Source organism: Pipistrellus kuhlii, unplaced genomic scaffold (genome assembly GCF_014108245.1).
Source record: "Pipistrellus kuhlii isolate mPipKuh1 unplaced genomic scaffold, mPipKuh1.p scaffold_m20_p_1, whole genome shotgun sequence".
Lineage (NCBI taxonomy): Eukaryota > Metazoa > Chordata > Mammalia > Chiroptera > Vespertilionidae > Pipistrellus > Pipistrellus kuhlii.
Window position 1 is genome coordinate 87,460,876 of NW_023425404.1, and position 16,237 is coordinate 87,477,112.

Here is a 16,237-nt window from a genome sequence, read left to right on the forward strand (position 1 = left end):
CCCCTAACCTACCAGCACCTCAGCGGGGCCAGCTCCTGCCTCCACCCCTGCTGGGTTCCCACAACTGTGCCCTCTCCCCTCCCTCAAGGGACAGAAGCAGATCCCCTGGGCAGACAGAGACACTCAGCTTCCTCTTCCTCTTCTGCTCCATGGCTGGGGGTTTCCTGAAAAAGCCCCTCTTGGGCTGGGGGGGTCTGCCCAAGCCTGAGTTTTCTTTCTATCTTTCATTTAACAAGTAGTTATTGTGTGCCTCCTCCGTCCTGGGCACTGGGGCAGGGCTGTGAACAAGGTAGCTGTACATCAAATACAAATTGCGGGAAGAGCCCTGAGGGAAGGGGACGGGTCTGTGGAAGCAGAGGTCTGATATCTTCACCAGGACACTGAGGGGTGGGTGGGCTGGGTGTCGAATGTCTGGGCTTGGAGAAGGAGTAAAGGACTAGCTAGTGGGGAAGGAGAGATTAAGGGTCTTCCTCTAGCTCTGTCCTGCCTCCCCTTCTTTGCTCCCTACCTATCATACCTGGGGCCAGGCTTGTCAGAGGACAGCAGGAGAGAGAAATTCAAACCTTTAATGGACACTGGTGCCCATCTTAACAGAGTGATCTACACTCTCAACTCATTCCTCACTCACATCAGCTGAGGTTGTGTATCCATGGGAGAAAGGAAGGGGCAACAGGGTATAGGTGGAGGGTCTCTCTGACAGGAATTTCTCTCTCCTCGCTGAAGCCTGCCACTGTCCTTCCTCCATAAACTTTGCTTTCATCCAGGCCTCCCCTTTTCAAAAGCCTTCCATTGTTCCCACTGCTCTCAGGGACAATTTATGGGCCCTAGAATGCAGTCCTGCTGAACCAGGAACTGATAACCACTTAGCACCATCCTAGCTGAAACAGAAGAGGCTGCCCATGGCAGGGAGAAGCCCAGAGAGGAAAGCCCCCACAAAGTCAGCAAAGACCTCCAAAAGGACCATGCTGAAGCTGAGATTTGGGGTGACTGGAAATCAGGAGGAAACTCCACTTGGCCCACTCCCACCTCTGGGCCTTTACTCTTGTCAGGCCACCTGCCTAGAGGATCCTTGCTTCTCCTACCCAATAACCCACTTGAAGTCCTCCTGTGGCTGCTCTTTCAACGGTCCTTCCGTGACCTCTCTCAGTCTCACCCATGACTTGGGGCTCCCTCTTTCCTCTCCTAGCACACAGCAGGTGCTCTAGTAGATCTGTTTGTAGGCCAGTAGTGTGACCTGGGTCAGCAAGAGGGCAAAGGGGGCAAATTCCTATGGGAAGAATCTCTCCCACACCCTGCTATGCCCCAGCCTGGGGCAAGCCTCCTAACTTCTCTTGACCTCCATAAATGGAAGCCATATGCACTCCCCGAAAAGAAAGGATGCATGTGAGCAGCCAGAACAGTGGGGCTGGTGGAGGATCTCTAACCAGTCTTCCCTGAGCAGCCCATCTGCCCCTAGGTCCTCCCCACCTGACACCTCAGCTTCCAATTTCAATGCCCAAAATCCACAGACCACGAGGAAAAATCTGTAGTTTAAAGTAAAGTGAGATTTGCATCTCACTAAAATGAGGTTTAAGCACTGTGACAGGGAAGCCCAGAATGCCATTGGAGTTCAAAGAAGAGAGGAACCAATTCAGCCCAAGGAGCTGGAGAAGGCCATGCTGTGGAGGGCTTTTCAGGATAAGTAGGAGTTCACTGGCTGGATGAGGAGACAAATTCATACCTGGCAGAAGAAACAATCGGTACAAAAACAGGAAAAAAATAGTTAGACATGTTCTTGAAACAATGGAGGAGGCAGGAAATGAGACTAAATGGGGTGAGCAAGGGCTAATTTGAAGGGCCTTAGAGAGCAGGTCAAGGGGGCTGAACTTTTCCCCATGGGCAATGGTTGGCACTGAAGAAAAGCATGTGGCAGGTGTGTGTGGAGACTCCTCCACTTCAGACACCAACAGGCAGACTAGACTTGGAGAGAGATTAGGGTATTCGGTCCACCTACCGCATGAGAGGGAAAGACTTAGAAATTCCCCCAAATTGTGGCCTCAGCCAGGAAGCAGTTCAAGCCAGAGTGTCATTTTAGAGCCTACAGCAAGTTTAAGTCAGGGCCTGGCACAGTAGGTATTGGATAAGCATGAGTCTCCTGGCCTTTGCAATCCACCACAGACCCACCCCCTACTTCTCTGTCTCTGCCCTTAAGGAGCTAGACCACCAGGTTCCTTAATCTACTACTCTCAGGCTGACCCCCAACTCTAGCCAGAGCCTCCCCACAGGCCCTTTCTGCTAGTTTGCACAGATACCACCAGCCTCCTCCCAGGCCTTCATATCTCCCACCCAAGGCCTCAGGGCCTAGGGACTCCTGTCTGTGCATGGACCCTACACTACCGTATTTTTCGGACCATAAGACGCACTTTTTTCCCCCCAGAAGTGGGGGGGGGGGGGGGGGGGGGAAAGTCCCTGCATCTTATGGTCCAAATATAGCCTACACATATACTTTTAAAAAAAAAGTTTTTTTACTTGCCCGGCTCTGTGTGGTCTCTGTGTGCTTGCCCGGCTCTAAAATGGTTCTAACTGCTGCTGTTTACTTTACAGGGTTGATTACATGTGTTTATGACTGTGATGTTGGGTTTTAATGCACATAAAATATTTTAGGACACTATTTGTTTCAGAATCTTTTTTTCTTCATTTCCCTTCTCTAAAAACTGGTGCGTCTTATGGTCCGGAGTGTCTTATGGTCCGAAAAATACGGTAACTCCCCATCCCTCCTCACAGGCCCCATATCAGGCTCTGTGCTGGGATCCAGGCTGCATGTTTGCCATCAGGACACAGCTGTTCACTCCCAACTCTTGGTCCTCTAACCCCACCAGGGCCCCAGGGCTGAGACCTCTCTGGGCTCTGACTGCACCTGCTCTCCCATACCCAACACCCCCAGTATACCCAGGACTGAGGTGAGAAGAGACCTGGGGGGAATTAAAGCCAACAGTTTGCAACAAATGCTAGAACATGTGGCTATGTGCAAGTATGGCACTATGGACCAAACTATATTCCCCAAAGTCCATATGTTGAATCCCATTCCTCCAGTGCAATTGTATTTGAGGTAAATAATTAAGATTAGACTAAGTCATAAGGGTAAAATATTAATCTGGTATGATTAGTACCCTTATAAAAGGAGATACCAGAAATATCTGTCATATGAGCTTACAGCAAGAAGGCAGCTATCTGCAAGCCAGGAAGAGAGTTGTCACCAGAATCCAACCATGATAGCACTCCAACCTCAGACTTCCAGCTTCCAGAACTGCTGTTGATTAAGCCACCCAGTCTATGAGTTTTTGCTATGGCAGCCAAGTGAACTAAGAAAATGACAAAGTCAAGGAGAGCTTCCTGGGGGAGACAAGGTGTTGGGCAGTCGTAGGGATGAAGACAGGCCAGATCTTGGCTTGCTGGACCTTAATGCAGACTACAAAGCCTCAGTGGTTTCTTCCGGGTTTGACTCTCCTGAGAGGACCACAGAGGCAGTTGTAGGGTTGAGGGACTTGAGATCTTTCACAAAGTACGGCAGACCCCTTAGACAGGGGAAAAGGCTGGAATCTCATGGCTCCTTAACGCCAGATCCAGGCTTCCCTCTTCTGTCTCCACTAAAGGTAATGACAGCCTGGCCAGAGCCAGCAGAGTCAACGTGCAAAGACCCTCACACCAGGCTACCACCCCTAAGGGGCTGCCTGCAAGTGGAAACCTGGTCTCTGAATGACAGAAATGATCAGAATGTGCAGAGAGAGAAAAGGTCTATAAATATTAATAAATATACATTTTAATGACATGTTTAATTAGAGTGAATTTAAATTAATTTGCTTTAAGAAACTTAGATGTGCTCTAAAGGATTTAGAAGCAGGGCTATTAACCCTGAGTCCAAAGGCTCCACAGAAAAGCCTGTGGTGAGATGAGGGAAGCAGCCCATTCCCTGCACACTGTGTCCTCAGAAGGAAGTGGTTCCCACTTACACAGCACTCTGTGTACCACAAAGTGCATTCACATGGGATGGTGTGTTTGTCAGGGTACACTAAAGGCTAAAAGGGGCAGTGACTAGACCAAAGTCACACAGCATGTGTGCGGCCGCCTCCACAGGAGGCCACGGGTCCTTTCTGTAAGCCCTGGGCATTTAATTCATGCTCAGCACACCAAGAGCCCCTTACCCTCTATACCCCTGAGCCGCTTCCCCCCAGGAACCTCCCCTTTCTCTGGTTCCCCTGAGACCAAACACAGGGAAGGCAAAGGGAAGCAGCCTGGGGGCTGGGGACAGGAGGCAGAAAGGAAAAGGACTTGAAATCAGCAAGCTTTCCAGAATGTCAAGCAGTTTTGGGGGAGCAGGTTTGGCTGTAGCAATGTGCTCCAGGGGAAAATCATATTCCCATGCTCAGAGCAGAAGGAATATTTGGTGGGTTGAATACTTGTTCATTTATTTCTCTGTTTGTTAATGGGTCAGGGTGGAGAGTGTCACACACACACCAGATATCAGTAGGAGACGGCACTGAGCTCTCCAGGTTTTCCTATCTAGTGTCACTCATGTTCTTGCTCCCTCCTCTAGATGCCACTGGTCAGAGGAAGGCTGTGTGGGTTCAGCCTTGTCAGGACACATGTGCAAGACCTGCCTCACAGGATCTGCAGGTCCCATCTTGCCCTCCCTGGTGGCCCACCCTCCACCTGGACAGCAGAGCCACTGCCTGGACTGTGGCAAAGTCTCCTCAAATTACCTTGGCAATGCCTCAAGGTGAACCCTTGAGGGATTTAGGGTAAAGGCATGGATGGCACACTGAGCAGAGGATCTTGTCAATGTCCTCTTCAGCTCCTCACTGCTAGGTTAACTGGAAGGCCTCAGGGGACAGAGGAAGAGATACACCTTTTAGCAAGAACCCTTTCTGTGTTAAGGGGTAACCTCACTTCATTGCCCCCTCATCTGTCTGTGGGATTCAGGTAATAATTACTTGAATCCACATACACGAGGCTAGCTTACTCCAGCTAGATCTAAGGATGTACCTCTCTCAGGTCACCCAACCCAAGCAGAAACTATCTGGTTTCCCAGAAAAAGAGCTAGGCAGCATTGAGTGGAGATACCAGGCTAACATGCAAGTGGACACCCTACCAAACAGCAACAATACCATACCCAGAATGTCACCTGGCCAGCTGGGTCAGAGCAGTGGCCATAGCATGGGTTCCAGGGAGCTTGGGGTCTCAGAAGCCAAGAGGATGCTACCCCCTTCCAGACAGGCTGCTCCTGAGCCCAAAGTCCAGTTTGACTGGCCAGCAGAGAGTATTGGCTCAGGTGGACTAAAAGGTCCCAAATGAGAAAGTGGCCCCAGCCTCATTTTGTGGAACAGCCAGCGGTCACTCTGTCCAGCACAGCAGTAGGCAGTCGCACCCAGGGCGAGACAGCAGGCCAACAATAACAACTGCTTACAGCCCACAGCCTCAATAGCAGCTCTAATCAGTCTGAAGGACAATGAACTCCATCCAATCAGACTAGAACACCTACATCCCCCAGCATCCTCCCTTTGAGGTTTTTGCACATAAAATTCAACCCCGAGGATAGTGGACTGAGTCCTAACCTTACTCAGTTCTGGCTCCATCCCCCATCCCCTCAAATAAACTCCCCTCTTGCTCTCTGCATCTTCCTGTTACTTGAATAACTCCAATCTTACACAGTCCATATCCACCATTACAAACTGTCTTCAGCATATTCAGCTTCCTCCCAACTTTGTCCTGGCCTGAATGAAAGAAAAGAAGGTGGGCTGTGGAAGACAATGGATCCCTGATGAAGGGCATCCATATATGCAATTCAGTCTTGGGCCAAAAGATACTAAGGGCTGTGCAGAAAGGGGAGTAGGGGTGAGAACTTTCACCTCAACTCTCTTTGCCCTCTGCAATCCCCCCTATCCCTACCACCCTCCCCCCCCCCACCTCTCCCACCACCCAATGCTGTGCAGAAAGGATCTGCAGGTTTCCCCCATCCCCACCACACAGCCATAGTTCTCAAGGTCCTGGCGCATCTTCAGCAACACCTCCTCACACCTTACATCTGCAGCTCAGGCTCCAATTGGTCTCTCCAATACAGCTCCAGCCCTTTATGACTCAGAAAAGCCTTTTGAGGGAAACGGCCTCTAAGGTACCTCACAAATAAGAATCCTTTAATTGGGAAGTTTTTAAGTTCTCAAAGAGAAATTCTAATTTTGCTTCCTATCTACTCTCCCCCAAAACCTGCCAACTAAACACAAAAGTTAACAAAGCCAAACACCTGACACCTGGGCACCCCTTCCCAGGGAGCAGAGGCAGGAGTGGCCCCACCCAGCCCCATGTGCACTGACCCACAGATTTCTACCCACGACTGTGAGGCCTCCAACCTCTTCCTTTGGGCCTGCCTGCTCCATATATCTCCCTCTCTACCCACACCCAAAGTGCCCTTGGAGCAAAGGGTGGCAAATGATTAAAGGGTTAACAGGATGACAGGCAGGGACCACACAGCCTACTTAACACTCGTTGTACAACTCCCCATTCCGCCCTCTATCATATTGTGTATAGCTATGACTTAGAATTATATCTATTAAACATTTACTATGTGACAGATACTGCTCTAAGCCCTTTACATAAACTAACCTACTTAATCCATACAAGGTAGATGCTATTTTCATTCCCAATCCTATATATTAATATAATAATAAGAAGCTAATATGCAAATATAGCAAACAGCATAACAACTGACCATCCAAACAACTGGTTGCTGTGACGTGTGCTGACAAACCAGAAGGCGCGCGGAACATGGTGGGCATCGGCTGTGGCAGGATGGTGGAGCAGGTGAGCAGAGATGCCAAACCAAGGCAAGGCGCCGGTACCTCTGGTGGTTACTGAAAATTCTTTGCTCCTCCATGCAGCGGTCCCTTCCGGCACTTGTACCTGTTGCAGACACCTGGCACTGTCCCCGATCACCCCTGAGGGGCAGCATCTCACCTCCCCCTGTTCCTGAGGGGCAGCATCTCACACTTGCTGCTGGTGCCAGCCCCAATCACTCTGCACCATCAGCAGCAGGTACGAGTGGGGCTGGCGCCATCAGCACCTGGGAGCAGAGGAGCAGTGGGAGCGGGGTTACCCACAGACAGAGCGGGAGGGCCAAGCGAGAGGGCCAAGCGAGGCTGCAGAGTGGGTTGAGACCCACTCCTGTGCCCATAGCAGCCATGCAGCTCACAGTTCAAGGTGCACAAATTCATACACTGGGCCCATAGTTTACTAATAAAGAGACTGAGGCCTCAGGAACTTAAATAAATGGCATAAATTCACATCACTAGCTAGAAGCAGAGCTAGAACTGGATCCAGGTAGACTGGCTCCAGAGTGGGCATAACCTTAAATGGCCTTCATCAGGGCCCTGGCCAGTACATGTCTTGAGGGCCAGAGCCCTGAGTATCTATCTCCCTGGGGACAGCACAGGGCCCAACAAATAGTCATGCTGAATAAATATCTGTAGGGCAAATACATAAAAATGAACAAAAGCAAAGACCTTCCTATTCTCTCTCTCACAGGCAGGCAGGATGGTCCCAAATTCACAATTAGGTAGATTGAGGCCCAGAAGTGAAAGCAGTTACCCCAGGTCACCCAGCTGGGGATACAGAGCCCCAGAAATTCCTCTTTCCAGCCTGATCATATGAACCTGTCTTCCACCAGAGTGTACAGAGCTGAGAATGTCCCTAGGCTCTGATTAACATCTTGGCTGAAGCAGACCTCTGAAGCCCTGACGTAGTAATCTCCTCTAGATCCCTGACAGATTAGGCAGCCTCGCCTCCCCCTCGAACACCTCAAGGCATGAGATGCTCCCCATCACCTGTGCACAGCTGCAGAAATCCAAGGTCTAGCCATGAGGAGTTGAACTGTGTGGCCCTCCACTCAAATGTTACATGTTGGAGTTCTTATTGCCTCAGAATGTGAGCTTACCTGGAAACTGGACCATTGAAGACATAATTAGCTAATTAGGATGAGGTAAAACTGGCATCTGAGGGTGGCTCTTAATCCAACATGGCTTCTGTCATTACAGAAGGACATAGACATGCACACAGGGAGAATGGCTTGGGGAGCACAGAGGATCATGGCCATCTACAAGCCAAGGAGAGAAGCTTGGCACAAATCTTCCCTCACAGCTTTCAGAAGAAAACAGCTCTGCAAACACCTTGATCTCAAATTTCAAGCCCCTAGAACTTTGAGACAATAGGTTTCTGCTGAAGCCACCCAGTTTGTGATACTTTGTTCAGCAGGCCTAGCAAACCAATATACCTGCAGACCTGGATTTCAGTGCTGACTCTCAGCAGTCCCGTGATACTGGACAAGCACCCACCCCCTTCCTCTCTAAACCTTGGCTTGTTCCCATCATCTCTAGCACACTGCGTGGCACACAGTAGGTGCTCAATAAATGCTTATTGGAAGAATGAAAAGGACAACAGTATCCACCTTCCACATAGCTATTATAAGGATGAGGTGAGATGAAGGATGGGCTATGCTCTAACAAGGCCAAAGCCCTGACACACACGGTGATGCTGGATTGACAGACTCAGAGAGGGTTGGCTGATATGGCCACAGCTACAGCCTCAGCATAGAGAGGCTCCAGGCAGGCAGAGGTGGAAGGAGCAAGTCCTCCACCCATCAAGCCTCAGATATTGCCTCAGTTCTCATCACATGCCAGCCCACCCCCCACAACACACTGGGCCCTGGGAGTGGAAAAGTAGAGATTCCAAGTGCCAAGCAAGGCCCTGCCCCATGTGAAGCCTAGACCTCCACAGAGGTGGCAGGCAGGCGGGTTCAGCTAAGTCAGCACAAGGAAGAGCTTTCTCCACATCAGAGCTACCTTCAGGGCTGGGCTGCCCTGGAGAGAGGGAGGTCCTCATCCCTGCACGACTACAAGGACAGCTGCAATCCCCAAGTGAGAGTCTGGGTTAGGCCAGCAGACCATAATCAGTGATTGTGAGGCTTGTTAACCATCCAGATTCCTGGAACCCCACAGTGACTTTGAATCAGAATGTCTTGGGGGACCCCTGAGGACCCTCTCTTTAATAACATCCATGGGTGGTCCTGACCCAGAGCTCCATGGGTTCAGCAGGATTCCATTTTGGAAGAGCTTTGGCAACAGTGCGTGGGGGTGAGGAGCAGGGATGGACAGGAGACATGAGAGACAGAGGATGAGGAGGGCAAAGGTGAAGACAAGTTGAGGATGAGGACAGTAAAACGATAGGTAGCCCACCAGGTGAAAGGTACCAACAGCCATTGAAAGGAGCAATAGGGGGTGAGAGAGTCAGGAAAGGTGTCAGAGAAGAGATGGGATTTGGCTGTGGTGAGAAAGCCCTCTAGGTGGAAGTGCTAGAAGGTGAGACTGAGCCTGGTGCTGTGTAGAGGATGGAGGAGAGTCACCTGTTAGAAAGAAGGGGGGCAGAAAGAGTGGCCTTCACCAGGGGGTGAAAAGCCTTAAACAACCAGGAGGAGGAACTTGAAATTCAACCTTAGGCAGCAAGGAGCAGCTGACGGTTTTGGAGCAGTTTGAGGAGAAACATGAAGTGAAAGCATGCCTGTAGTAGTGACCATCAGCGGTGCTCAGAGGGGCTTGGGCTGTTACAAACTTACCAGATGAGGCTCTCTGTGGAGAGGGAAGGGTGAGATGATTGAGCCCGGTATCAGCACCCCACTTCCTGCTCAGAGCAACCCTGAAGAATGTTACAGAATGACAGTACCAACCATTAGGCCTCTTGGAAGGAGGCACTGAGAGGGTGAGCTGGCGGCAGTGTCTCTAGGCTGGCAAATCCAAAGGGCTTGTCTGCAAGGCTGGAGTAACAGGCCTGCCCATGGGTAGGGAACCCCAGGAGCGAGAGTCACCCCAAGCAGCAAGGTCCGATCCCTCCTGTCCATGACCCTTTCCCAGCACAGAGGCTTTTAAACCTTCCCAATGCTGATGATTCCCTTCCTGGCATGCTCAGTGCCCATTGGCCCTCAGCTGCAGCCTTACACTGAGGTCTGTACAGCCCCTCTACTTGCCTATGGACATCTCCAATGTAACACCTCCAAATAGACCCTTCCCCTCCACACCCATCTCCGGCCCCCTGTTGCCTAGCTCAGTCAAAGGCTTCACCACCCACCAGTTTTTACACTCTGATCTCTCACAGCCAGTCTTTCACTACCTTCAGTTTCCTATACTCAAGTCCTCCTCCCTGCCATGGCCTCCTACCAGCCTGCCAACTTCTACTCTTACCAACCAGCCACCATCATTGTCTACAAGGCAATGAGAAAGAGCCTGTGAGCATGAATCACCTCTATTCACACCTTGCAGCCCTGTTTCCAGCCCCCCCACCCCCAACGTGGCTCCCAGTTCAGAGCCTGTCCAAAGGTACCTCACTTGAGAGGCCTTTTCCTGTCCATCCTATAGAGAATGGTTCCCCCTGCATGTCACTCCCTTTTCCTGCCTTATTTTTCTCCACAGCACTTATTACTCTCTAACGTTATATTAATACTTGTCTGGTTTTTTTTCTGACTATGCTGTTCAAATTTAAACTTTATGAGGGCAATGACCTGGTCTAACTTGTTGACCTAGGGATGCTGGGCATGTAGAATAGGGCCTGGCATGAAGCAGGTGTTCAGTAAGTCTGTGTTGAATGAATGATGAATGTACCATTGAACTAATTAATGACTTCAGTAAGAACTTGTACAGCAGCTGGTGTGTGCCACAAGGGAACAAAGGAGTGAATCAGGCTAGATCTGTCCTGAGAGCCCTCACCATCTATGGCACATGTGTCAAACACAAGGCCCGCGGGCCAAGTCCGTCCCGCCAGGCCTTGCAATGTGGCCCGCACCGCACTGTCATCACTGCACTCCGCTGCGTTTCCATCACAATGACAGTTTATGACTGTTCAGTAAACCATTCGGCCCGAGATTTAGGCTGGATTTTAGATTTTGGCCCCTTCTCTGATTGAGTTCGACACCCCTAATATGGGGAGAAAGAAACCAACACCTATGAGTAATCCAGCCTGTGTGTGGTGCTGGGATGAACGAATATGAACAGGAAGGAGAGCACCGGGGAGGGGCCACCAACTGGGCCCAAAGGTCAGGAGACAACCCACCTCAGTTTCTCTCCCTGCCTCTCAGGGCCCTGGGTCACCTCCCATTCCCACCAGGGGATGAAGGAGGCCTGACTCACAAGCCACACTTAATGAGGGGGTCAGTGAATGGTCAGAACTGGCATGTATGTCCCTCCTGCAAGGAGTAGACCTGGGCAGGGCTGTCGGGGGAGAGAGATATGATTCCTCCTGTGAGAGGTCAAGCAAGGGCTTTAGCATCTGGGACCCCACCCTTGCCTGCCCTTCCCCAATCCCGCCATCCTGCCTCACCCCTTCCAATCACAGGAGCACTACCCAGCTGGCAGAGCTCAGTGGTTGAGAGTCAACCTTTGAACCAGAAGGTCACTGTTCAATCCACAGTTAGGGCACATGCCTGGGTTGTGGGCTCCATCCAGTTGGGACATGTAGGAAGCAGCCAATCAATGATTCTCTCTCATCACTGATGTTTCTATCTCTCTCTTCCTCTTCCTATCTCTTTGAAATCAATAAAACATTTTTTTTAATCACAGGTGCACTAGTGGAGCAGACAGGGCAAGAAAAAAACCTGACTTTACTCAGGCTTCAGAGCTTTGATGAATTAAGTCTCAGCTCCCCAGCATTCCTCCAAGGCTGCCCATGACCAGCCCTGCCCTGCCCCCTCCTGAGCACACCAACCCAAACACTCTAAAGTCCCCTGTCTCTACAGCTCTGCTTAGGTTGGGACCTCTGCTAAATCCCTCTGCCCATCATAGCCGTATATATATCATCTTGTGCATCCAGGTAGTATTTATAATGATACCCCATTGGCAATAATCAAAGTATACAACAGAGAATTGGTTAAACATGCTATGGCTCAGACAGGCTGAAACATTACACTGCCATTTAAAAAATCACATTGCTGCCCTAGCTGGTTTGGTTCAGTGGATAGAACGTCGACCTGCAGACTAAAGGGTCTCAGATTCAATTCTGGTCAAGGGCACATGCCAGTAGGGGGTGTACAGGAGGCAGCCAATCAATGATTCTCTCTCATCATTGGTGTTTCTATCTCTCCCTCTTCCTTCCTCTCTGAAATCAATAAAAATATATATTAAAATATATATGTATTTAAATATATATATATATATATATATATATATATATATATATATAATTTTTTTAAATCACATTACAGAAGAGTATTTAATGATGGGAAAACTATCTTGCTATAGTATTAAGTGCAAAAGGCAGGTAAGAAAACAGTAAGAACAGTTTGATCCCAATTATGTCATAAAAACATGTTTTGTAAAAGATTGATGGGATAAGCACCCAAGCACTCACATTTTCTATACAGCACATGCATTTTTTTAATTATCAGAAAAATAGAACATTTTTAAGTCTCAGCCCAGGCATCCTCTCATCCAACCCAATTCCCAGCTGAAAACAGCCTCCTCTCTCTTAGCTCCTGTTCTTGCTCCCTGCCTGCTGAGCCTCCACAATGCCAGCCACCTGGGCAGTGGGGGAGGCTGCTGTGGCCCCTGCTGAGGGTGGGGGTAGGGCTTGGCCACCCTGCCTCCTTGCCTTTCCTGCCCCAGGTCCTACCATCGCCCTGGCTACCTCAAAGACAACCCTGACTGCATCTTCTCTCCCCATCTCTCAGTGGCAATTACAGGTTAAACTTGAGGGGCAAATTAGCTGCTTATTACACCAGGGACTAATGAGCAGGAATATGTTGTTGGAGATAACTGAACTTCAAAGCAAGGCCTAGTGCCTAGAAAGAAAACCCAGCTGTCAGCTCCCTGCCACACTCACCAGCTTCCTGGTTGAGAGGACAGTGTCAGTTGAGCCTCAGCCACACCTACAGAAACTGTCACCCCTCCTTAGAAGGGCTGGAGGGCTGCTGCCCTGCTGAACTACTGGGTCTTCTTTACAGGGGGTTGTCCCAGATAAAGGTTAGAAGTCACTTGCCCAAGTTCACAAGCAAGCTGGGGGTCAAGCCAGGCAGCAACCCAGTTCCCACTCCTTCCCCACTTCCCATCTCTTCTAGACTTACTGTAGTTTCCACATTCTCTCACATGGGACATGGAGTGGGAGGGCCTGACACTCCCACATTCTGGGTGTCCTGCCCCTCGGGATACAGCCCAAGAGGCTATTTGCTCTGTTCACAAAGAGCCAAGGTCACCTGGTTGCCGGTACTGCCACATACACATTCATCCTGCCTGGACAGTGTCTGGGTCTGCAAATCTCGTTAAACCCCACACATCAAAGCCAGCCTCTTAACAGTTTCTTGGACCCTGATTGTCTCATTCCACCTGTTCCTACTCCCTCCTAACCTGGAGTCATGCACACATTTTGTCAACAATGTGACAGAACCAAGGGCAGACTCCTTCAGCTCACCATTAGAGACTTCCCACACCACACAGGAGCCCATTAGCTGGCAAGACCATAAAACCTTGTTGCTCAGAAGAATGCCTCAGGCTTCTGAGCTGGCTTCCAGAGCCCTGGTATAGGAAGGGTTAGTGAGAAAGGGCACTACACTGTCAAGCCTCCTAGACTGGACTTCATGAGGAAAGGGAGGGAGGGATGCACTCCCAGAAAGACTACCCCCAAATGGCCTCTCTTATAGCCCCTCCCTTGGGGATCCCACTCTACCCAGTGGCCCAGAATGGTTTCTTACCTCAGGTCGGGCAGGCATTTGGGGCATGCAACTGGGCTGGGTGTCAGCCTGGGCTTGACTCAGTTGCCCTCTTTGCCCATGGGCACCAGAGCCTCAGAGCTGCAGGCACAGGAAGCTGTGAGAAAAAGAGAAGATGAGCTGTCAGCTGAAATAGGGCAGCAGGGGGAGATTCTGGGGAGCAGCGGGGGGCTATGCATACAGTTGGTCTGATTCCACCTGGCTGGTTAATAAACACTCATCCATCTTTCACACACACACACACACACACACAATAAGCACTCATACATCTCTCTCAAACACACACACAATAAACACATCTCTCTCTCAAACACACATACAATAAACACATCTCTCTCAAACACACACAATAAACACTCATACCTCTCTTACACGCACACACTCCCTCTTGCGTGCACACACACACACACACACACACACATACACACACACACTCATGCCACAAGCTGTGATAAGTTGAGCCCTGAAAATGCTGGGTTTCTGGCCACAGGCAGACGGGGATCCAAATATGCTTCCCTGCCCACTGGATCTGTGACCTTGGGAAGATAAGTCTCAGAGCCTCACTTCTCTCATCCATAACATGGGGATACCATTTCTGGCTGCTAGGAAGATAAAAAGAGAGAAGGGACTTGTAACTTGGCACATAGTAGGTATCTGGCCACCACCAGGGCCTGCCTTCTTTCCCAGCTCTGCCTCAGAAAGCAGATCCCTGTGGGCTGGTTCTTGAGAGGGAGCAGACAGAGCACGTGGAATGCCTACCAGGTGCCCGAGCCTCTGCCTCATGGTTCCCAGGATGCCTGCAGCTCTTACCCTCCCAGCCCTCCCTTCCCAGCATCTTCCAGTTTATAGTTTATTCCTTCACTGCACATTCTCCAAGGGTAACTTGGGACCCACCACCATCCCACCACCCACCTCTGTTGGGGGAGAGGACACTAGAGAATCCTGTCTTTTTGGCAATAGCCCAAGCTGAAAGGCCACAGACACCAGGCTGAAAATTTGCTGGCTGAGCAGCCCTGGGCAAAACCTCCCCATCTGAGCATCAGTTTCCCCAATCTCTTAAACAAAGACCCAAATTCCCGTCTGAATTGTTGCCAAGAGGTTCCAATCTGATCAGCATTTCTCAAAGTATGAGACACATGCCAGTGAGAGTGCACAGGCAAATTTTTTGTTCCATAGGTATGTGTTTATTTTTCTGTGTAAAGCAAACTGACAAGCACATCACAGCTGTGACTTCATGAATATATGGCTTGGGGAGTGCCCAGTAATCCACCCTCAAAGGGAAGTCAGTGCACAGAGAAGGATTAGCAGATATGAGTGCAGTTGGGGCCAAGAGGGGGTGGTGAAAGGCAACCATGGAAAATTGGCATCTAGCCCAGGCCTGGCTCCCGGCAGCCCTCATGAGGATGAGGAGCTCACTCTCTTCCCTGGAAGACCAGGCCAGCCCCTCTTTTCCCTCTTCATTCTCCACATGGCACATGAGCACAGGCCCAGGTTCCCAGGGGGTTCACAGGGCTTTCCAGATGGGATGGATGGAGCTCAGAGACAGCTGCCATAATGTGGGCAGATGATGCCAAAGGCCTCTGACTCCCTTCCAAAACCAACATCCTATCAAGACTAAGGTGCACCTATGTTCATAGCAGCACAATCTACAATAGCCAGAATTTGGAAACAGCCTAGGTGCCCGTCAGCAGATGACTGAATCCAAAAACTATGGTACATCTACACAATGGAATACTATGCTGCCATAAAAAAGAAGGAATTCTCATCATTTGCAGCAACCTGGATGGAATTGGAGAACATCATGCTGAGTGAAATAAGCCAATCAATGAAAGAGAAACACCACATGACCTCACTCATTTGTGGATAATAAAGATCATTATAAACTGATGAACCAAAAGATAGATATAGAGACAGTATATCAACAAGTAGACTGTCAAATTACAGCGGGGAGGGGAGGAAGATCTGGGGGAGATAATAGATCAACCGAAGGACTTGTATACATGCATATAAGTACAACCAATGGACACAAAACTCTGGGGAGGGAGGGGATGTGTGGGAGGGATGGAGGGAGGGGGGCAAAAAAAATCAATAAAATATATATATAAAAAAAAGGCTAAGGTGCAAATTGGTAGAATTTCTAGGCACATGGTAGGTGAAGATGGAGGGATTCTTTAGAGGCAAGGGTATCCTTGTTTCAGGAGCACAATCTTCTCCTCTAAAAGGGAGGCAGAGACATGGGCACTGAGCAGGTTCTAGGGCCTACCTTGGCCTTCCTGTCCTGACAACAGAGCCACAAAGTAGTGTGAACCCTGTAAGAGAAGGCCTGCCCAGTCCACAATGTACGAGTCCCAAACTATTCCCCAGAGTTGCCTCCTAATAGCTGCTGATCCTCGAGAACAGGACAAGACTCAACCTAAAAAGAGGGATAGCCAGAGCCTGGGCAGTTCCTCAGGCCTGGGTCCTCCA

General features: G+C 49.9%; 2 protein-coding genes across 3 annotated transcripts in view; both read right to left on the reverse strand.

The window, feature by feature from the left end:
* Positions 1-13,889, reverse strand: part of LINGO1 (leucine rich repeat and Ig domain containing 1) — a 171,107-nt gene extending 157,218 nt beyond the window's left edge. The window contains exon 1 of one of the 2 annotated variants that reach the window (XM_036454729.2): positions 13,754-13,889. Coding sequence is in view for 1 of the 2 variants with exons in the window: in XM_036454734.2 (XP_036310627.1) it covers positions 13,754-13,780 (27 nt within the window). In the remaining variant the exon portion in view is untranslated. The remainder of the gene's footprint in view (positions 1-13,753) is intronic. The other variant, XM_036454734.2, reaches the window with a different exon arrangement.
* PEAK1 (pseudopodium enriched atypical kinase 1) overlaps positions 1-16,237 on the reverse strand; it is a 715,824-nt gene that overhangs the window by 499,023 nt on the left and 200,564 nt on the right. The gene's annotated exons all lie outside the window — the stretch shown is intronic.